General features: G+C 47.0%; 1 protein-coding gene across 1 annotated transcript; it reads right to left on the bottom strand.

Annotated features, from left to right (window-relative positions):
- Positions 1-2,647: 2,647 nt before the first annotated feature.
- On the bottom strand, positions 2,648-16,712 carry LOC128305717 (uncharacterized). Its single transcript, XM_053043301.1, has 4 exons — positions 6,009-16,712; positions 5,560-5,947; positions 4,924-5,489; positions 2,648-4,853 (listed from the first exon to the last, which is right to left on the bottom strand). Exons 1-4 carry the CDS (start codon positions 16,710-16,712, stop codon positions 4,650-4,652), a joined length of 11,862 nt encoding a protein of 3,953 aa, XP_052899261.1. The 3' UTR covers positions 2,648-4,649.
- Positions 16,713-24,178: the final 7,466 nt, after the last annotated feature.

The following is a 24,178-nucleotide window of genomic DNA, read 5'->3' as shown; positions in this document are numbered from 1 at the left end:
CCAGGGTTTATTTTGATATTATTTAGCAACATTACTCCGTTTATACGCTACGATTCAGCATTCAGACACAGCGCTGATTGATAAGTTGCTTTGTTCTGTTCCGTAGAAAAATTAGTTACTTTTTGAAATTACAACAGTTTACAACATAGATAAAATGAATAAGGAACACTCGGACAGCCTTCTTCATTTCCAAAATGAAATGAAATGATTAAAATTTAAATAAAACCATACAAATAGAACCACAGATATTATCAGCATTCATTAATGAATTTATCGGCAACTAATAACAACCGCATGATAGTTTACAAACATGCATCAAATAATACCATTAGTTTCACTTAATTACGCTACATTCTCACTTAAAATTCACACAAAATTATAATGCAACAATTTTAATATCGTTGTGCTAACATTTGTTTTCAACAACCCTGTAGTCATCCGGTTAAATATCACCTCCAGATTTGGATGGGCTCTTGTTACATGAAACGTAGCTTTGGTGCAATTTTTGTACGCGTGATTTTCAAAGTCCCCGTCGGCTGATGCGAAAACGAGCCGATTTTCGATTTCTGACACCAAGAGAGCATCCAAAACAAGAGCTAACATCAATTCCCCTCCAGTGTGGACACAGCTGATCAGCTCTCGCATGTGATCATTGAGCGTGAGAGCAGATCTTCCAATACGTTGGCTATCGTTATCGCATACCAACAAACTCGTGAGAACGATCGCTAGTGCAAGTGAGATAGATGACATGCATTGGAACGCATGGAACATAAGGTTCTCCATGTACTGATAAGCACGCACACGATAATAACATATAGAAAAAGTACCGTTATAGCAGAACTGTTACAGGGTTGTTATTACAATCCGTTATCAGCTAACTATTTTATTATCTTTACATTTTTAATAATACTAGTAAAAGAATACAAGTTTTATTGGCTAATAACACCACTAAAGAGCGGATGATTTTTTATCCTCAACAATGTAGACCCCACATGATCGTGATCTTTCTTACTTATATTGAATGTTTAGTAATAAAAATAAAACAAAGATATGTTAAAAAATAACAAATCTTCGATTGCACGGTTTTTCGGTCCATTCATTGTTGAGACAATTTTCAAAACAGTGCATAATCTTCAAATTTCAATAAAATCACTCGAATAGAACCACAGATATTATCAGCATTGAATTTATTTATGAATTTATCGGCAACTAATAATAAACTCATGATAGTTTACAAAATTATAATGCAACATTTTTAATATCGTTGTGCTAACATTTGTTTTCAGCAACCCTGTAGCAGATGATCATCCGGTTAGATATCATCTCCTGATTTGGATGGACTCTTGTTACATGAAACGTAGCTTTGGTGCAATTTTTGTACGCGTGATTCTCAAAGTCCCCGTCGGCGAATGCGAAAACGAGCCGATTTTCGATTTCTGACACCAAGAGAGCATCCAAAACAACAGGTAACATCAATTCCCCTCCAGTGTGGACACAGCTGATCAGCTCTCGCATGTGATCATTGAGCGTGAGAGCAGATCTTCCAATACGTTGGCTATCATTATCGCATACCAACAAACTCGTGAGAACGATCGTTAGTGCAAGTGAGATAGATGACATGCATTGGAACGCATGGAACATAAGGTTCTCCATGTACTGATAAGCACGCACACGATAATAACATATAGAAAAAGTACCGTTATAGCAGAACTGTTACAGGGTTGTTATTACAATCCGTTATCAGCTAACTATTTTATTATCTTTACATTTTTAATAATACTAGTAAAAGAATACAAGTTTTATTGGCTAATAACACCACTAAAGAGCGGATGATTTTTTATCCTCAACAATGTAGACCCCACATGATCGTGATCTTTCTTACTTATATTGAATGTTTAGTAATAAAAATAAAACAAAGATATGTTAAAAAATAACAAATCTTCGATTGCACGGTTTTTCAGTCCATTCATTGTTGAGACAATTTTCAAAACAGTGCATAATCTTCAAATTTCAATAAAATCACTCGAATAGAACCACAGATATTATCAGCATTGAATTTATTTATGAATTTATCGGCAACTAATAATAAACTCATGATAGTTTACAAAATTATAATGCAACATTTTTAATATCGTTGTGCTAACATTTGTTTTCAGCAACCCTGTAGCAGATGATCATCCGGTTAGATATCATCTCCTGATTTGGATGGACTCTTGTTAGATGAAACGTAGCTTTGGTGCAATTTTTGTACGCGTGATTCTCAAAGTCCCCGTCGGCGAATGCGAAAACGAGCCGATTTTCGATTTCTGACACCAAGAGAGCATCCAAATCAAGAGGTAACATCAATTCCCCTCCAGTGAGCACACAGCTGTTCAGCTCTCGCATGTCATCATTGAGCGTGAGAGCAGATCTTCCAATACATTGGCTACCACCACCAGCGCATACTATCAAACTCGCGAGAACGATCGCTAGTGCAAGTGAGATAGATGAAATGGGAAGTATCCTTCTCCTCTCTCTCAAACTCCCCGCTGACGAATACGGAATTGCATACAAACGAACCGATTTTCGATTCCTCGGCGTTGAAATCATTTCAATCATCATCATTTCAATAGTACAGGAACACATCCACACCGCACCTTTACGACGCATTTGTTACGAGTACATTTTATTATCCTTTTTAACATATGAATGTTTCTCCCACATGATTGCACCACCTTTGTCGCCACAATTCTCGAATTCCACTCGAAACGTACAAATTTGTCGATGTTTTACATAGTACCATTACATATAATAATTGTTGTATAATATTATTCTGTTTCTCTATCCATTACCATCTTTCTTTCTGCCAACTTCTTTCGATCAAGCATCCGCATCGTTTCTTATTTGTAAACTTTTCCATTTTGTTTTACTTTTCTTTTATCGTTTCGAAAATCATCACATGTTTTGCTTGCCACCCTGATTTACACCCTCCTACACGCGCACGTGTGCGCCGTTGCAAAGATGACAAATCTGCTTCTAATTGTATATACTTTTACGAAACATTCCTCTTTATAAAACGTAACGCTGCATTAATGCACTTCACTCTTTTCTTTTCGCCTAAAAGACATCCCGATTCCGTTTTCCAACTCTCTTTTTCTTTGCTAGCTACACGTCAGTATCTCTCTCTCTCTCTCTCGCTCTGTGTGTGGGTTCGTTTGTGTTAAAAATTTGCAAATCTATGATTGCACTTGAAAAATTCAAAAACTCAACAAACCTAACCGGGTCACAGTGAACACACGGCGGTGCCATCCAATCCCTTCGTGTTCGACACACACATGCACATATGAAACCTTCAAATTGTCGTTTTCCTTATCATTAGCCTTGACTTTCGTTTAGAACCATTTAGATAGTTTTGCTAGGCACCTTCAAATACCTAATCTCACGACCATTCATAATCCTCAATTTAGGCTCGCGTTCGCTACTATTGTTACAAAGTGTAATAGTACACAATCAGTCAATGTGTTTCCCTTCTACGTTTCGGTTCATCACTTTGCACTTGCCTTTGCTCTCTCAACACAACACAACGCGATTATATTCGAGTATCTCATCTACTGTCCTACTTCAATCGATTGAGTACCGAGTTAACTACGCCACACGTGCTTTACACCATTGGTTTTTGGAGTCATTTTATGGAAGAATTTCCATCCTGATGAGCATCAACACACTATAAAACATACTTCCCACCAAACAACAAGAAAGTCTAGTACCTTATACGCAACAAACATTTATCTAAGTCAACGAAATTGGTTAAAAAAGAACATACTCCACACACACCACGGTTACACATATCTCGAACGAACGTAATGCGCAAACAAACGAGACTACAGGGTCTAAGGGACAATTATACTACAAACAAGATAAACATAAACTGAACAAAAGCTAACATAATTAAGCTACACTAAAACGCTTGCACATCGGTTTAAAATTATACAATCGTCAGCTTCTACACGCAACAGAACGCTTAGCCCAAAAACAAAACGGAACGAGGAGTATACAAGTAACGATGAGTAACGGGTGTACCGTTTTTTGAGCGTGATAGCTAGTTGAATAAATATATATATATATTCCTATACGTATGTATCGCATAGCTATCGTCTCTAGTGCATACTAACTAAACTCGCGATGCTACCTAAAATTGTTGCTACAACTAGCCTTCATCCACCGTCCAGTCACAATGGTTTAGGCAACTTCCTTCCTAACGAGCGCATGTGCTCTTGCTAAATACACCTCCCGGAAAGTTGCGATCTGCTCCATTTCCCATTTTGCTAAACATATTTTCTATATTCACAATCACACACACAACACACATACAGACACACATAGAAGAAATAAAGACTACACAAACTAATAAAGAAGGAAAATAAGATAGAATATAACAAGATGTACAATAAAATAGCTACCCCTTAAAACTATTTCGATATCGAACGGTGCGTGATCGAACCATTAGAAGGTTCTGCTTTAATGATGATTCTTCTGTAGCGCGGAACTCTACAGTCCGGTCGTGATGCTTATCGCGATTATTCAGTACTAGTGTCCGTGTTGAACGCAGTCAGTCTTGCACAGAAAATGACCTCACTTTTCCTACGGTGCATCGACCGCTTCCTAGTGGTCTAGATGCGTGTTATGAAGCTCTGTACTTGCAGCAGGCTCTTGACACTGTCGTTATACTTCACCAGCACTACCTTCGAAGAAGTCATCTTGAGCTTCTCCCCAGCACACAACAGCTGCAAACAGCTGGCCCGGGTCAGAAACTCTTCGAACTTCATCTCTCGTATCAGTTCACGATGACTGTTGGCCGAATTGTTTGGACATATCTAAAAACAAGCGAAAGAGATTAGTAAATAAGTTCTTTGGACTTTTATCATGTCTCAAACTGGCCTCTACCTGTCTCAGCACGGCTTCTTTCGATTTGTACTTGAGAAAGCTGCAGAGATCATTCATCAAAATCCAGCGCTCGTTGTACTCATCCTTCAGCTCGTACAATGGTGGCAATGAATGGTGCTGATCTGCTTCCTCATACTCGAAGATCACCTCCTCATCGTCCTCGCCGTCGTCGCTACCTGCGTCATGCAAATCCAGATCTTGCTGTTCCGCATCTGTTCGATCCCCGCCGTTGAATAGCATCGTACGCGGAACAACTCCATTCGCCGGACGCACTTCCTGGCTCGGAAGTTCGCGCTTAATTTTGCCGTTTCTCAACCCGACCGGAGGATTTTCAGTGCATATGCCGTTACGTTTACGTGTCGATTCGCACGTACCAACCGACGAGTTGGAAGTAACACTTTCACCCACTTCGTAGTGCATTATGTTCGAGTTAGAATCGCATCGCTTGCTGGAGGCGGACGATATCGCACCACTACTGGTACCGCTGGAATTCAGCGATGTTAGACCATCGCTTTCCTCGAATCCCGGGATGCCCGAGAATATATTGCAACCACTTTCTTCTGGATCTGTAAGATAGTAAATAACAATGATTAATGATTTGACCCCAACGAAGTTCGAGCGTGCCATCGAACCAACCATGAATCTTCCAAGGTCCGTCAAACTTCCAACCAATCTTGTTGGGCGCCATACTCTGCACATCGCTGAGGTGGTGCTCGAGGAACCGCGTCATGTCATCGCTTTCCGATAGCTGCATCGGTGTCATGCCAGCGTATGTCGCCAACATAGGATCGGCACCGAACGCCAGCAGCAGCCGGACGATCTCTAAGAACGAGTTCTCTACTGCCTCGTGTAGTGGGCGCATCCCAGACGGTGCAGGTTCCGAGTGACTGGCTCCATACTGAAGCAGGTAGTTGGCAATATCCAGATGTCCTTTGGCACACGCTTCATGCAGTGGCGTATAACCAGCGTTATCCTTCAGGTCTGGATCCATGTCCAACCGTTCCAGGCAGTACACGATGACGTCCTGAAAATATGAAACAATGTTAGGTAAATCCGTGCTTGCTTTCCTTCCCACCAAAACTTACCGTATAGCCCAAGCGAGCCGCCTTATGCATGACGCTCTCACCAACACCTTTGTTCAGCACCCAGCTACGGATCTCCTTACTGATGTGGGTCTCATCCTTTCCCTCCATGTTCTCGAATGCCGTCACCTTTCGAACACCTATCGCACAATTCAGACCATTGCCACCTGACGCCCCGTGCTGATGTTGATGGCTGCCATGATGTTGCTGTTGCGAGGGTTTCTTCTTCTTACGAATGTAGTCAAACCCCGAACTACCCTTGCGTCGTGATGTGCGATGACCACGGCCACGCTTCTTGGGTGCGGCTGGTACGGTCAGCTGGCCACTGGTCGATGCGGACACATTCGCGTTCAGGATCGCCGCTCCACCGTGAAAGGACAGAGGCGTACCGGGAAGATCACGTTCGCCTCTCTCGGAAGCAATCGATGGGGTATCACGCTCGGAATCTTTCATCCGTACACTCCCATCTTGCGTGTCATCATCCTCCTCCTCGTCTTCCGCTTCCTCCTCTTCTTCGTCGTCTTCATCTTCGAGAGGTTCCTGCTTGACGGCTGCCGCCGCAGCTCCACCATCTAGCTCATCGACGATCCGATCGTGGTTACGCATCAATTCATTGTACCTTTCGTCGAATGTCACATTCTGTAGTCCCTCCTCGAACAGTGGAGCTTTGGCCGTCCCACAGCTTAGCGGCGGTGCAGATTGAGGACGCTCATCATCCCCTCCAAACACTTCCCGTATCATCTCTTTGCTCTGCATCGCTTTTTGTTCGGTGCGCGTGCGTGACTTCAAGATGGCCGTATCAAAGAGAGATTTTTTCTTCTTGCTGTTCTTGCTGAAGAGTGACTCCGATTCGGCACCCGGTGTCGGTAACAGTTCGAACTCTTGCTTGGGTTTAGCTGCCTCATTGTTGACCGTACTGCTGCTGGTGCCCTTTGATGCACTTTTCGCTCCCTTTCCTCGACTACTGCTAGATGTTGGCATAGGTTTTGCTCCCTGAGCCGCAATGCACCGACGATGCAGTAGTTCTATGATCGATCTGAACTTTTTATCGTCGTCAATCTTCTTGCGCTCCTGTCGGTTATGTTCCTCCTCCTTCACGATCACAGTGCCTGACGAAGAGGACGTTCCGGGCTGGGGTTGCTGCTGCTGTTGCTTGGCCGCAGCCTTCGTTTTGAATCGTTTCGGTGGTACTGATCCAACCTCGCGCTGGTTAAGTTTCTTTCTGATCTCCGTGAACGTTTCCGAACCATCACTGTGATGCGGAGAATCCAGATCCGGAAGCGAAGTCGAAATCCGGTGCATGTATAGCCCACCATCGATCGTGATCAACTCGGGCGGTACCTTGAGCGATCGCTTATATTCGTACAGCTCCTTTTCCCAGCCGGGATAAAAATGGTCCGGCGGTTCCGTCTGATTCAACTCTTTTAAGGATTTCTTCACTCCGGCCAATGCAGAGGTGGAGGATGGACCAGCACTGTTTCCCTTCTTCTTGCTGGATGATTCACTCCCTTTCGCCGAGGTAGTACTTTCTCGACGGGAGCCACTTTTCATGGAAGTTGAAGTGGGTTGCTTTCGACCTGGCTCATCCGTCGCTCGTTTGGCGACTTTGCGAGAGCGCAAACGCTCGGACAGATCCATCCGGCCGTCATTCTCACTCGAACTGTCCGCCGACTCGCCTGAACCAGCCGACGAATTTGGCGCGTTTTTTGAAGCCTGCCGTGTACGTTTACGAGGAACAGCGTTACCAACTCCCGCTTTCGAACCATCCGAATCCGAATCTACCACTCGCGACTTCGATCGTTTAGGCGTTGGTTCGCCTATCGCTAGTTTGCGCGCTTTGGTCTTCTTCGTTGGTGTCCGTTCGCTGTCAGCACGGTTTCGAGCGTTGACACGTTGACTTTGGGACGGATTCGGGCAATTCTCTACGATCTTATCGTTGCGCAGCACTTTACTGTTCGATCTTCGACGTTCAGCTTCCCGTTTGCTGCGTGAGCGAGTCATAGTCTCTTCCGCTTCCTCCTCTTCCTCTTCAGACGATGACGTACTGGCTGATGACGAAGCCGATGACGAATCTGCCTTCGAGCGTGAGTTGGTGCGTGCTTTCGTGAGCTTTTTCTTAGCCCCAACGGAGGTGATCTTGTCCTTCTGCTCATCGTTGCACGTTGATCCTTCGTTCACCTTACTTCCATGCTGTGCTTTGCCTCCCGCGCCATTGCCACTTCCGGAAGATCCCCCCGTATTACTGACGGCTGCTCCTCCTTCACGCTTCTTAGCGGAGTCACTATTGCCGGCTGTGCCAGATCCATTCTTATGCGGTGTACGTATCGCGCGAGATTCTTCATCCGAACTGAGATCACTGTTTTCATTCGGTTCCTGCTTGATCGTACCCGTTTGACATCGGCTGTGGGTCGATTGTTGGCCACGCTTAACACCAGCTCCCGTGCCCTTTGGGCGGCCACGTTTTCTTGGCATCTCATTCTCGGGCTTTTTTAGCGCCGGTGCATTACTTTCGGAAGATGACGAGGACGACGCAGAAGACGACCGTGAAGCTGGCCCTCGGATACGCTTCCGTTTCGCACTGTTCGCTAACGAATGTGGCACACGCTTCTGCGCCTGCTTACCACCTTCATCCTCGCCACCGTCCGCTGTCACGTCACCATCACCATCGGAAGACTTAAGCGACAGGGCCGGTACGACGCTCGACCGATGACGTAGCTTACGAACGCGTGCTTTCGCGCGCTGCGCAGCAGCCGATGCAACCCGTGCCGTTTCACTGTCTGTGCTACTTGAACGGCCCAGTTTAGCTTCGTGCTTCTGCTGCAATTCGAGCCTTTGCTTTTCGCGATGGTTACGCGCCGCCTTCTCCGTTTGAACCATTTCAACGTGCGCTTTGCCATCCACCTGTCCCTGCTCATGATCTTTTTGCTGTTGCTGGGACTGTTGGCGAAGTAGCAGCAGTGGCTTGTCTTCGTCGCTCGAGCTTTCGCTTCCATCCCGAGCTCCTTTCAGACGATGCGGTGAACGAGCGGAATTGAGCACTTCCTTCGGAATGGCCGACAAATCGGTCGTAGAACCATCGGCCACCGGAATAGTCGTTTCGATCGAATCGATTGCAGGCCAACTGCGACCGCCAACCGATCCAGCGGCTGTTAACGTAACTGCTGCCGTTCGTTTCCGTCGTCCACGCTTTTTACCCGTCTGCAATTGTTCGACGAATTCATTGCAGGTGCTGCCCCAGTCCAATATATCCAGCGCCGACGCTCCATCCATATCGAGCGGTGGAACAATTGATTGCTTCGTTTCTTCATCGTCTGCTTTGGCCTCTTCACCGGCACGTTCTTCTCGTTTTAAGGACAGTGGAGGAGATTCATTGATGGACCGGTGCGGTTTGGTGACCACACTTGGAATCGGTAGTGGGGTATACCCTTTGAGCTCACCCTTAGTACGAAAGCGCGACGACGGTGAGGGAGCATCATGCAGCGAAGGCATAATACTAGTCGCCACTGGAGATGCAGGTGGCATGGCTGCTTTCTGGACGCGGTCTTCATCGCCTAGTTCCATACCCGGCTGCTTACGAAGTTGATTGATACGTTGCTTTTCGTACTCCTTAAGTTCGAGACTAGTTCGCAGCTTCGAAATCACCGACTGATCCGCTCCACGATGATGTTGTGGTGGTCCGTAGTTAGGATGAACGTTTGCAGAATATTGAGAGACTGCCATCGTTTCGGCCGCCGATTGTGGAGAGTGATTCTGCGACTGAGGATGTTGTTGATGTTGATATTGATGAGAAGCTCCTAGACCAACTTTTGGGACAGCTCCTACATTACCACCCGTGTAGTGAATATGAGACTGCATATGATGTACGGTCGTATGCTCTGGAGGTGCTTTCAAAGAATCGCCATAACGAAATGGCGGTGCTCCGGGAGGCACCTTTTGATACATCATCGATTCCGAATGGTGCTGAGGGTATGGTGAATGAACATTAGGTTCGTCTTTCGAATATCCATACGTATGTGGCGCGTACGATACCGCATTGCCACCTCTTAAATGAGGTTGATGGTACACGGGAATTATGTGATCATCTCGAGATTTTACTGGAGCGGAAGGATGGTGTTGATAGTACCGAGCATCTGTGGCATACTGCTGCTGTAACACGGCTGGCGGATGATGATGATAGTTGGTTGTTATCACGGATGGGTGTACAGTCGGACCATTGGGCATCTCGGGGGTTGATGCACGTTTGCTGGAGCTTGTATAATGAATGCCCGCTTGACTTGCACCATGAGCGTAGTTTGCATACGCTGCTTCTCGTGGAGGTGGTCCTTGGGAATGGTTTGGGTACCGTCCATCCAATATCGGTGCTCCTTGAGGAGACATTTGAGGATGTCCTTGTAGTGGTACTTGCGCTGGTCCTCCTTGGCCACGGGTTGCTGTAGGATCTTCATATTTGGCCACCTTTGCCGGTGTTGGAACTGTTGGAGAAGATACGCCGGGTTGAATGACGGGTACCTTTGTCATGGCTGCTTCAGCTGCAGCTACTGCTGCTGCGGCCGCTGCAGCTCGCTTTTTCGGAACCATATTCTGTGGAATACGCGTCGGAAACTTTCCAGCTTGAAGGTCGGCCATTACATCTGAAGAGGGTGACGTTTTCTTCTTTAACATGCTTTCTACAAACTTGCGATCCTCGATGCGGGGATCGTCTAGACGCGGTTGAGCGCTGACAGCTTGCGAGTGTGAAGAGTGTCCAGTCGACGGTGTGCCCTGAGAGGATGAGTTGGAACGTGCGTTCGTTGCTCCGGGTGCCGTTGCTGCTTGCCCAGTTACAATGCTTCCCGAACCAGATTTACCAGCGGGACGTCCATATTCTAGTCCCGTAGGCGGATAGTATACGCTTTTGCTACTTGCCGAACCCATTGAAGACGATGAAGCCGGTGCTGTTGCCGGCGAACCGTCATAACCTCCTCCTACTGGGCCTGGCCCTAACCGCGTTGAAGCACCAGGGTACTGATATGCCGGTGATACCAAGGGTCCACCAACCGCACGGTAGTTCGCCGACATGTAAGCGTCCGTTTTCTTATCGTACCCGGGAGGTATTGCAGGACTGATGACAGAAACGTGGCGCGTTGGCGAAGGTATCGGTTGATTTTGTGGTTCCGGCTGTCTGACATCTGCTGCTGGTGGGTTAACGCCAGATGCACCACTGGAGCCAGGATTTCTCGGGGGAATGTGTTTCTGAAAGTTTGGACTAAAGTCCACTTTTGGCACCACTTCGCGGGGTCGACCACTTCCACCATTACTACTGCTGCTGCTACTGCTGCTGATACTACTGTTACTAGCACTCATAGTGTAATCATCACAACCGGTTGAATCGGCCTTCGTTTTGACGGTTTTGACGGAAAGATCAAGAGGAGATTCTCGTTTGGCAGGAGCGATAATTACTGGCGTCGTTGCTGCAACAGTGTTCATCTCACGCTGACTACCATTTTCCTCTCCTGCTGACGCCAACACTGGCTGCGACGAAGCTACAACAACAGATGAAGAAGATGCATTGGACTGTGCCAAGGATCGAGGCGTTCCTTGTGGTTGTACTGGAGGCACGGTAGTAGGTAGAGATGCAGCATTCGTAGAGGAAGCAGCTGCCGGTGGTGCTGTAGCGATAACTCGGACAGGTATGTTTTTGCTTCCCGTTAGCGGAGGATGGATTACTGGCGATTGAACAACCACCGGAACTGGAGTTGGTTGCAAAGGCGGAGGTCCTTGGAGTCTACCTGCTGCGGGGTACGGAAGTGATGATTTCGAGTGGTGTGTTTGTTGTTGCTGTTGTCCCCCAGGAACGGGTTGGGACGATCCACTGGTAGCATATGGATGAACATACCGATCATACGGATTACCGCTTATCACAGACTGTTGTGCTGGATTAGCATGATGGGGGCTCATAACAGCTCCGTGTGAGTTATGCGGACGGCTTGAGTACGTAGCAGTTGCACTGGAATAGGACGACGATGACGACGACGGCTGATTTTGATAGTATGACGCAGGGGGCATGGGTTGTTGTGAGGTTCCTTGCTCGTTTGGTTTTGGAGCGACGGGATGCGCGTACATCGCTGAAGGACCTCCAGAAGCTAAGTGGTACGAAGTTTCGCTTGATCCATACCGATTATGTAGATGTTGTTGCTGTGGTTGCTGTCCCAGTGGCGAAGGGTCTCTCGATGGTGGACCACTATACTTTCTATGGTGTGGAGAAGGCACTGGTGATGGCGTGGACGTTGGAGAAGGTGTCGCTTGCGAGTGTTGGTAGTACGGATGGTACTGCTCATATCCCGCCGAACTATAAGGAGCCGGTCCCTTCGATGATGTCCCGGGTGTTGATGAAATACCTGGACTACCACTAGCAGTACCAGGTACTGGGCGAGACCCATGCCTAACAGAGCTGGATGCTGCTGCTTCTGCAGCTGCCTGCTTTTCCTTCGCTTGATGGGCTTGATAAACTTCCGCAAACTTTTGCTCCATATTGTAGTCCAATCCTTTGTAGTTACCTGAGCCTACGCCACGCTCTAATACTTCATGTCTTCGATCTGAAGCACCAGTTCCACTAGGGTAAGGCTGTTGGGGTGGATATTTACCACCAGTTCCTTGCGGCTGAGCAGGGGAAGAGTTAGTTCCGTACGTCGAACCCGATGCGGGACTGGGAGCATTTTTGTACTGCCCATAATAAGGAGCTTGATGAGGATGGGGAGGATGGTGATAATGGTGCTGACTGTTCGGTGGCGGTGCAGGAGATGACACCGGACTAGCTCCGTTGCCCGGTGGACTGGTGCGTGCACCTGGTCCAACTGCCCCCCTCAGCATTTGGTGTGATGGAAGGTGTTGCCCTGGTCCGGGCCAGTTTGGCGGAGGTGGATGCATCAACCCTCCACCTTGAGGAGGAATTACAGGAGGTCGGTGATGGTTCATTGTTTGTGCATAGTACGCAGCTGGATCGTACGGCGATCGACGATCTATTGGACTCTGCGAGGGTCCTGCTGGACGGCTATTGCTAGTGACCGGTCCTACGGAACTAGTTGGCTTTTTATGTTGCTTATAATCGCGATATAAGATATCTTGCGAATTTTGCATCATCTGTGCCTCGCGCCTCTCAGCGGACGGTGATCTGGTTGTAGTTGGAGGAGGAAGCTGACCCCTGCCTGTTGAGTGATTTGAATGAGCTTGTTTAACCGTCACGATAGTACCCTCCTGCAGTAACAGCTGCTCTCTATTTTGATCCAAGCGAAACTCAGGATCCTTCACTTTCGGCAACGAAGGGTACGACGCGGGAGTCTGGGAAACCGTTCCGGAATGTGGCAGCGATGCAGATGCAGGCGGGACAGAAGCCTCAGGATAATAGGTTCGCACATTATTTACGATGATTCTCTCCGTTCCGGCAACTGACGTTGGTACAGCATGGGGGGATTTGCCGGTATAGTTAACTAACCCACCAGGATGCTGTCCGTACGATGGTTGATGCGGTGAGGAAGACGACGGCGCAGGAGAAGGATCGCGGGATGAAGGGGATGTAGAGGATGGTCCAGCTCCGTTGGTACCCCCAGGTCGACTATTGCTAGCGGAACTTTGAGTAAAGTGTTTACTACTAAACTCGGGAGGATTCCAAGTTTTCGGTGCATGATATACCCCGACGGGTTGCGAGGCCGGCGGTGGTTGTGCTGAAGAACTTTCTGCATTCTTGTGTATCACATGAGCCTTCGGTTCCGGTTCCATTCCGTTCTCAATTGACGAAGTTCTACGGTACTGATTGATAGGAGTGGAAGCACCATGTCCATAAGTTGCAGGACCTCCAGACGTCGTTGATGTGGTGTCTACCACAACTACCCTCGAAGGCGGATAATCGTTTTGTAATCCAGCGCCTTTGACAACCGTTGGCGCATCAGATGAGCCTTGATTTTGCGTCGGAGGAGGGTTCTTTAACTGCAAATCCGCAATGTAGTTTCGCTCCTTTATGAGCTTACTAAACGTGTCCTGCGTAACGTACGGAGAGCTGCTGGCTGGATTTTCTGGTTGCTGCTGATCGTGAGCATGTTGATTGTTGCCTTGCACCGAACTATAGTGTGAATTTTGTGTGGCAAACCCTTTCGTGAAGTCCGGGTTTGAGATTTTAAGCTCACTCGTTGTCCGCGTGTTCGTAGAAGTGATGGTAGACAGTGCAGAATTCGTCGTCGTGGAGGACGGCGACGTTTGACTGGACGGTACAGTATCACACACTAGACGACTAAAATCAGGCGTTTTCATGTGTAACTGAGCGAGACTTTTCGCGGCCGTTGTCGTCGAGGTTGACACGGTAGGCAAGGGTGCAGCCGAGGAAAATTGTTGCTTCGAAAAATCAGGAATACTAGCGTAGTACTGCGGTTTGCGCGCTTTCATGGGTAGATGCTCATTATTGTGCGGTACTACAGCGGCTACTGGTTCCCGTGCGGAACAGCTCCGGCTTGACGACGCCTCTAAGCTAGAAACAGGCGAGGCAGTTTCCTGAACCTGTACCGTTGGTGACCTTTCCTCCTCTCGAAAATCTAACGAACTGTTGCTACTGCTACGAACTCCTGCATCCAATTCCCCAGAGGGACTACTGCTTACTGTAGTATCACTTGAGTGGCGAATTCTTCCTCCACTCTGCACAGTTGGACAATTTGGAGAGTCTGCTATCTCCTTCGTACTGCTCGCTATTTCCGTAACAGCAACCTGAGCTCCCTCGACATTTCCTGATACACCCCCATTGGCCACTAAAGCGGGTGGCGTGGTTTTATGTTCCTCCATCAACCGCAACCCTGCAGCCGCACTCTTTGCTTTGCTCAGCGAGGAAGTTGTTGCTAGTGTCGCCTCGCTATTTCCACCCTCGCCGATGCTAGCGCCGGCTCCGGAAATAATCAGACTACTCTTTGCCAATCGTTTTCCACTGTCTTGCAGTCCCTTTAAGAGCGACAGCTTAATGACACGATCCAGCAGATGACCACCGTCTACTTTTAGCTCAACCTCGTCGTTAGCTACCTCCGTGAACTGCAGTGGATTTCGAGCCGAAACTGGAGGCGTTTGTTGCTGCTGATGATAATCACTTCGACTAGCAAGTCCAGTGCTAAGGGTGTTCATCGTTCGACTATTGTTGCTTCCGTTAATCATCTCGTTTTGTGATGACTCAGCTTCCATGTTTTTTGTGGTTTGCACCGTATTGTACTGAGCCTCCCCCGAAGTGACACTTTTGGTTGTATCATTCTCTTTCAGATTTTTACAACTTTCAGCACTTTTGGAATCAACCAGGCGAAACTGTTCTTCAACAGGTGGGCCTGGATCGGGTTCCGGTGGAACCGCTGAAGATTCGCGATGTTCAAGTAAGTTCGCTTCACGTTTCTCTTGTCCGTTCACTTTATTTGCGCTGCTTTCAACAGATAACGTTTCATTACTCCTTTGATCGACGGGAGGATCACAACCACTCTCTCTATTTGGCCGGTTTAAGATTGCATCATTCGTTTCAGCATGGTTTTCTAGAGCCTTGTTTTCGTCAAGCCTTTCCTGGGATTCATCCGGTCGTGTTAACGATTCCGGCGGTTGTTTCTCGTCTTTGTCGGCTTCCTGTCGCAATATCACAGGTCCACTCGGGGTTGAGTCCACACTACTTGCCGATGTCTCCTTCTCTATCACAGCATTCATAGCCACCTCGACCGTCAACGGCGGAACGACCTCAGTAGATAGTGATCGCGTTCGATCACTCGGATCCGTTGTTGTCGTATTCGGGTTGAGACTCGTGGATCCATTTTCTCTCGCAGGCATGTGAGATTCTGCCTCTTTGCTGTGCCGAATGCTACTACTACTGCTGCAGTCATTATTAATACTATTTACATTATCACTACTATTACTGCTAGACCCTTCGACGGTTTCAACAATTTTGTCTTCAGTTTTATCACCACTACTGCTACTATCCACCGTGGATGTCGTTATTTGTATAGGTCCATCCAATGGAGCAGAAGAATCATCAGCAGCAACTGTGACAGACTTTTCCGGAGAGGCTGTGGAAGACTCCACCACTGGCGGAGGCGTTCTTGCAGGGGAAACTCTATTCGAACCTTTCGTTTCCTCAACAGTACTGCTGCTGTCCATGGAAGGATTTCCACTAGGCGAAGATGTCGACGTTGGAGTAGACTCGGAAACTTCCGCAGATTTATCCACAGGCTTGCTGTCATCATTTGCAACCGCAGGTTGAGCGGATGTGGTCGGTTTTAGAACTTGTTCAGACGTTGCCTCACTGTTCGAAGCACCTGCCAACGAATCTTCCTCTACTGTTGGTTCGGTACCTTTTATCGTACTCGCCAGCCCTTCCAACGGTTGCTCCGGTTCGTTGGAAGTTGTACTAATTTCTGGTGTCTCTTCTGACACTGCCAGCGGATCAACAAGCTCCTGCATGTCCACCGGATTTGGCGGACTTTGTGGTTCCATATCCGCCGGGGTCACTTGTTCGATTTTTGGCTCTGTATCGTCTGCTGCGGTACAATCGGTCGTTACCGCGGTGGGAATTACTTTATCATGCTCCGGTGTGGAGGTCACAGGAGTTACTGTCTCGTCCGAACTAACAGTCGCTGGCGGAGTGCCTGTGGTAGTAGTGGTCGTTCCTGACGCATTAGCTACCGTTGTAGTTGGCGGTACAGTGGCTACCTTTGATGACTCCATCGTTCATTGGTTTGTTGCTAAAAATAGAGAAAATAAAAGAAACGTTTTAATATCGTGTCTGTGTGGTTGTTTTTTCAGATAGGTAAAGGTAAATATAACAAACTTGCTCGTGTGGTACGCAGAGATGATTCCTCAAGTGCAAATTAACGAAGTGCTAATTTTGCTGAACGGACTACATCGGCCAACACTAACCGTTACTAACCTTCTTTCGCGCAGATTGTAATTAAATATATGACCGATGTGCATTCGTTAGTAAATGATTCGACCAACTCCTCGTCCCGCGCGTTGTTGATAACAGGCTGATCACACAGGCGTATAATATCGAGGTTCACAATTCAATTACTTTCGCTGCAGCTCCATGCGTTTGCGATAATGAAATTTTGAGGTCTGCGTGCATAGCAACATAAACACACCCAGAGACATACACACATGACACAGATCCAGCAGAAGGTAGGTTATGTGATTATCAATGTTATCGGAGCAGACAGGCGTAAGGCGTTGGTTGAAGTAAAGGTGTCTAAAGGGAAGTACCCCTTCGGGAAAACAACTAAATTATTGTAACTTTTTCACAGAGTTGTATGGGATACTTGTTAGCGATGGATAAGAAGATCTATGAATAGATAAGAGGAAAAAAGGGAATTCAAACTGGTATATTAACCACGGGACACATCACTGCGTTATTGCGTATAAACCTATGCCATTAGCTATGACCCGGTACCCGGTACAAATCAAATCATCTTTCGGTTGATTTAATTTTCCTTAGCTCCTCTGTTTCTGTTTGTGATATGACGAGAAATTAAACTACTGGACATCCACTTTTCTCATGGCGCACGATTTTGGAACGTGCAGTAACAGCAAGTCACAGTGCAGTATATGCGTAGATCCTGAAACCAACAATCGTTTGTGGCTGCGAGGAGGGACGACGACGACATTGGGGCCAAACCTAACCATCACGAATGGTGACCGCGTGGAGGCGCCCGGTTAAACAACGGAGCGATTATTAACGACCGTGCGAAGAAGGTTGCGGAACACTGTGTGGACGATGATGGAATGCAAATTTTATGCTACCGTGATCGCTTCTCGCCTCAATGGCGGGACGCGGACCGTCTTTCACTTTGCTGTGCCTCTTTTATTGCTTGTCGCTTTCTCACACTTTCTCGCTCGCCGCACAGACGGGTATAAAGTGGCATGTGTGCGCAAGAGATATCAACCGGCACAGATTGTACATTACACTGTGCTGGACGGGAAGATGTTCTTTCTCTCTCGCTATAACCCATCCCACCCCACGGCCTGTTGTTATGTTCTGGCATGTTTTCCTCTACCAGCTGCGCTCCACCGAAACCGGTTCCCGTAACACAAAAAAGTGCATCCTCGCCAGAGAAAGAAGAGAAGAAAGTTGCAGCGAGCAATAAAATGCTGTGCCCCGACCTGCAACAAACGGCTGGCGAAAATGTAAGACGCACACGCAAAGCGACCGCGACCGAAGAGACTGAAGCGACATATGCAGACAGACGACAACAACAATGTGTGTCTATGTGTGTCGTGCCGCCGTTCTTTTTCTGACCGTGAGCGTTATGAGCGTGTCTTTCCAACCCCAAACCTGGGCCCGGGTGGCCAACGCCAAGGGCGCACACGAACGAGACGAGGCTTTGGTTGGAATCTTTTTCTTGCGCAAATTGAGCGCATCAACAAATTGGCGTGTGTATAAACAACGGAATGAAAATAACGAGCAAAGGCGCACAACACGCCACCCAGCCCCAAATCCCGGCGGACGGCCGTTGTTGGGATACACCGGCATATTTAGGTCAACGACCTTGACAGTTCGATGTGGTACTTTATTTTGTCTGTCCCACCAGAAGAGAACATGGGGTGGGAATTATTTATGATAATAACCCCCTCCCCCCTGCCCCCTTCCTGCCCTGCTCAATGAATAATTAAGCATGGATGATATTGGCATGGTTTGCATACAAAGTTTACCACGAAATGTTGATGTTGATTAATTGAACAATTTCAGGATCGGTCTGGATCGGTCAAATCGGTTCAAAAACAAGCCCCAAACTGGGTTCAAATCCTGATTGAAGCGTGTATGTCGAATACTCAACAGGACGAATTAATCAACAAAAGTTTATACAACTTAACAAAGCCAGAGATGAGTGATGAATTGCCAAAAAAAGACTCTTTTAGTTGCTAATGGCACAACAAAAACGGTTATTTTCCGAACAACATTATTGCAATCAGAACAATTTATTTTTGTTTGTTTATACTCATCAGAGGCATCCGATCATCCCTCATAAAACTTCTACATTAACAACATTCTCAACAAGACTTAATTTTTGCCTTAAATTAATTACATTTTAATGGACTCGCACTCGCGCGCAAGCTCATGCCTACCACCCCCCCAAAGATCCTTGGATGCAGTCCGATTGGCCGAAAGGTAAAGGTTGCATCGGACGGCGGTTCGGTACGTGTTTGGGGGGACTGCATCTGGCCAAACCGATGCCAAATGGCGAAGGCCAAACAGCCGGCGCACGCCAATCGGACCATAAAAAATTACCACCTCCATCGCTCCACGCCACATCCCATCCGACGTTTTTGCACGATAATCATACAACAAATAGTGCAAGCGGTACAAGCAACCCTTCTCATCCACAGAATCGACTCAAACTGCAGCAACAAACTCGAAACCCTGCGCAAGGAGAGACGGTGGTGGGTGGTGGGTTGGTGGTGGAGCCGAAAGGGAAGGTATGATTATTTTTATGACTACCATCGCCGCCGCGAGTTACGAGGGCATGAACGCGCAACCACGCACAAAGCAGGGTGGGTTGGGTGAGAGGCCAGCCCCACTGAGGGGGGAGGCGCAAAAGAACAACACACAGCAGCGAGAGCAGAACGAACGGCGAAGCTGCAAAACCAGGTGTGTGGTTTTGGGTCGTTGGGCGGCCCCACTCCTTCCCACCCCCCACCCCACGATTGGTGTGCACAATTTGCATTGCAAATGACGGAACTGATATCGGACCGTGTGCTTCACCTCCCCCTTTGGCATGGCACACCAGGGCGGAAATGGATGCACGGTGTTGTGGCAGGAGTGCATTTTAGCCGAGCAGACGCGCGATCGATTGTGGATTTGTTTTGCTTCTTTTGCTGTTTTGTCTCCATCTCGTCCGGCTTGCCCTGCGGTACGTGACTCCGTTCATTCAGCAAGACTTCGGTTTTACTTCACAAGGAATAGGTGGCAATGAGGGAAGATAATAAACCCCCTTTAGCCCCATTCAAGATTCGCTTCCCCCCAGCCGGAGGAGAAGGACCAATGTGTTGTGTGCGAATTGGCTCAGGCAGGCTGTGTGTGAGTGTTTGGGTGTTCCGTTTATAGGGTGCTGTTTTGTTCGTCGTGAGGAATTTAATGACACTTGACACTCTTTGCCATCAATCAATCGCTCATCATTGTTTGGCCTACCGTTTCGTTTCTTTGTTTTGTTTTCTCCACCACTCGAGATGCTTCATTTCGCTGCTCGTGATGTGTACTGTTAGCTCACGAGGAGAAACAACAAGCCACAAAAGTTTTGTTTTAAACCAAAACAACCGAGACAAAACGCAGAAAATCGTTACAAAATGTTATGCGCACATACTGATCTCTATTGCCGTGCATTGTCTGTCGTTGTGTGTCGGCCCAACAGGAAAAAAGGGAATCGATCTGACAGGAAACGCACCCAAAGCAGTTCACGTGCACACTATAAACGTTTATGCAAATATGTCCTTTGCGCGTCAAGGGTGTCCAACGACTTCTAGTCGTGTCTTAACATGATCATACTTCAAATTTATTTCTTTAAATCCACCAGCTATCGTAAGTCGTATCGCGTATTGGGGATGTCAAAAGGATCGAATCGATTCGGAGCTATTAAAATTAATCGTGATCTTGTATTGCATGCTTTAGCTACAATAATCCCCATTTTACGTTGTCGGGTTACACAAAAGTTACCAAATCGTATTCATTTATTTGATGTTTAGTGTGATCTTCTTAAGATTTCCGACGCAACTGTTGCTCGAAAGAAAGGGAACCACACATGTGTGTTTAGACACTTTTATGGGGAAGCAAAACATCACGCAAAAACTTTAGCTGTCTTCAATTCGCAGACAATGTGAGAGTACTCCTCAAGCGGCCCAACCTCTTTGCTGGGGGTTTCCACCGATCACAAACTTTCTTCATCCAGCTCCGTGTGGTTGTTCCCGCCGCAGTTCACCTGTTGCAAACGAAACCATCCCCCCATCTCCTCATCATCCGCGTCCACAGCGAAACATTTCCGTTCCCCGCGCATCATCTCATTACAACTTTAAAAAAAGAACCACATCCAACTGCGGTTGTGCTCCGTTTCATTATATTTATTTCACTTCGTTCCCTTGCCGCACGTGCGAGTTCCCATGGTTTCCTCGATGGGTAAGCCCTCCGCTCCGGGTCCGCGGTCCCACCGAAGCGGACAGATACGCACGCAGGGAAACACCCAAAGGCACACAAAAAATGAACGGTACATCGGCTTTTTTTTTCCTGTGGCCAAGCGTTACAGTTTCTTCAGTGTTGTTAGCACCGAGACAACGACGCAGCAAAAACAAGACGGAGGACGATGAATGGGGAGTAGAAAAAAAAACACAGGCAAAACACCGTTTCTTCCACTTTCTTAGACGGTCGGGAGTTTACGTTTTGGAAGATGAAGTACGTTTCTGTTTTGCCATTCCGTTGCTGCAAAGGTGTCGAACTGATCGATACGACGCCGTACAGTAAATAGCGGTCAAATGAACTTCTGTATGATTGCATATAAAATTCAATATAATTATGTTACAACCCTTAAGGTACATCCAATCTTAAACAAATATCGATTCAAGATTAATTCAGAAGGAAGTCATTCCCTCACAAACGACGTTTGACTAGTTCGACTCCCTTGATGGGTAGTTCGTGTGACTAAGTGACTGAGTAAGGTGTTTTCTAGTTTGATTTATTGATGTTCGTTTCTTTGTGCCGCGCACACACACACACACTCAGCAACTCGAGCAAGTTTACCACCACCAACATCGCGAACTTTTATGGTAACTTTGAGCAAGAACTAAAGAACAACTTCCCTCAAACTCCTTTCCTGTTAAATCACCTTCTGCTTCAACCGTAGAGTCGTGTTGTGTTTAAGCTTATTACATGATTACACGCGCTAATGCTTTTTAGAAGAACGATTTAAATTTTCCCATGCGTACTACGCGCTATCACTACTACTAAAGAAGCAGATGAGTGAGCGGTAGTGCTGCCATCTGGTGGAAACTAACTGTATTTACCTCGTGATCACACAATTTTCCTCATCTTTCACTCTTCCTGCTTTCGTAGCTGGATGCAGATGAGGCAACACGTGGTCATTCGCATTGCTCGGAGGTTCACGTCGATTTCTCTTCATGAAAATCATACGCAGTACCGCAAAAAGAAAGAATTAAAGCTACATTTCATTACAAACAGATTGCAGACATTGCACCACTGGGAAGAGATTGTCTCCAAGCGAGCCAAATTTCAAGGGACAGATCCAGCCAACACGTGGTACCACGACGGACACAGTACAGCAAATTGCGATGGCATAAAAATACAGCTGGTTCATTATTCCAACCGCTCGATGATGCGGCCTCGCTGTGTTTAGGCAGTTCACACTCCTCTCATCAGGAGGCATGAGCAATGGGGGTTGGTAAAAACATGCGAACAGATGTTCCAACGATCCAATACGGTTTCACATTTTGTACACAATTACACGCTTCGGAACAAACAGAAAAAAAAACTCTATCCCACATCTTTGCCGGCGACTGTTTCTGTACGCGCTTCTTCCCGCGCGAGTACCAAACTGACTCCTTCTTCCCCCAAACCAAGCTATTACGTGTAAGCGTCACTGATTGTATGCTAATGCAGACGCAACATAATGATCTTCGCTAGAGCACGACGCTCATCACCGACATGAATCATATCGAAGCGTGGGCCTCTCTCAGTGTGTGCCTTTAAAAAGAATTCTTCCCGGTAGGAGAGTTCATTTTGGGGTAGCAAACTTCTTCCTTGCGATTATGCCATGACCTCGTTTCATTTTACGGGGGCTGAAGGTCTGAACGAAATATTTGTAGATATAGCAATACGCCCAGTAATGGAACAGTCTTTATGAATAATTATAATAATAAAAATCGAGAAGCATCAAACCTCGAATCATTCATCCGTCATCGTTCACCTCAAGCTGTACATGATCCTTACAGAGCGTCGATCGTCGACGGACAGGAACTACCATCTCCTGCTTCCAACGCACAAACCCCCGTTTTGATGCTTTAGGAAAGGAGTTTCTACTCACCATACAGAACATAACCCGTTTCGCATCCACCTCTTAAACCTTCATCTTCTGCTCCTTCATCGTCAATCAGCAAAAAAGCCCACGCAGCCATCAAAAAATGCTGCCAAACGTGTAAAGTTTCCTATTATTTTGTTCACCAAGCAAAGCCCAGGGTTTCGCTCACGGCGTTTCAATTATGGTCGGCCTTACCGGCAACAAGTACGAGATACAGTTTCAAATTCTCGTCTCGTCGTCAAATATTCGATTGCTTGATTTCCCCCTTGGTGGATTCATCGTGACCTCAAGGAAACGGTTGCGCAATCAAAGAAGAGGCAAATAATTTGTGGGACTTAAATATCGCAAATGTCGGCGTTGGTGTCTGTGGCTCAAGAATTAGAGAAAAAAAATCTTCCAGAAACCCCAGGTGGTCTACGGAGTTTGTGATGTACCAATAATATGATCTACTATTTTTCAAACTGTTTAAACACCATCCCTTTAATCGTATCCATCAACTGGATGCCCAAACATCAGATTCTTTTCATCCAACAGGCGCAACCACCCTGTCTGTTTGGCCCTAATGGCACTACCAAAAATCGATGCAGTACCGACATGAAAGTAGGTCAATCAGCCGCCAAGAGCACAGCCAGCTGATAACATTTACACTACTCACACCCCACTACCAGCACCAACACCGCAAATTGGGTCGAACTGGTACGCTCGAACGCGACCGCTCGTGCCGTGATTCGCGATTTGGCCGTTCGAAACGGAAAGTTGAAGTTTTTGCTAATGCCCGAGAGGTGGAAAAACATCAACTCAAAACTGGTTGCCTGTGGCGGAGAAGCGAGAAGAAGGGTATGTGGAATGCTACCGATTTGAATAACGAATCGTCGACACGCGATAAGGAGCAGCATCAAGACGCTGCCAGAAGATAAAGAAATACTACAGCATTGTTGCTCCAGAGGGCGAGTGCAAACGCTAGCGTGTGAAATATTTGGTAAATAATGTTTAAGAAGCACTTAGCAAAGAATTATTCAATTATCCAATGGTGAAATTATAAGGACATAACATAATAAACAATTTCCGGCGTTGTGGTCGCTAACCACAAACTAAAAGCAAGGAAGTTGTACCTACAGCACC

This window comes from Anopheles moucheti, chromosome 3 (genome assembly GCF_943734755.1).
Source record: "Anopheles moucheti chromosome 3, idAnoMoucSN_F20_07, whole genome shotgun sequence".
In the NCBI taxonomy this organism is placed as follows: Eukaryota; Metazoa; Arthropoda; class Insecta; order Diptera; family Culicidae; genus Anopheles; species Anopheles moucheti.
This window is presented reverse-complemented; position numbering and strand designations above follow the sequence as displayed.

Bases quoted from the DNA above. Each gene is read 5' to 3' on its own strand.
- LOC128305717 (XM_053043301.1), bottom strand. From the start codon at position 16,712: ATGGAGTCATCAAAGGTAGCCACTGTACCGCCAACTACAACGGTAGCT. The intron at 5,490-5,559 runs GTTGGTTCGATG...ACTATCTTACAG, and splicing joins CGGACCTTGGAAGATTCATG to ATCCAGAAGAAAGTGGTTGC. The intron at 4,854-4,923 runs GTAGAGGCCAGT...GCTTGTTTTTAG, and splicing joins AAGAAGCCGTGCTGAGACAG to ATATGTCCAAACAATTCGGC.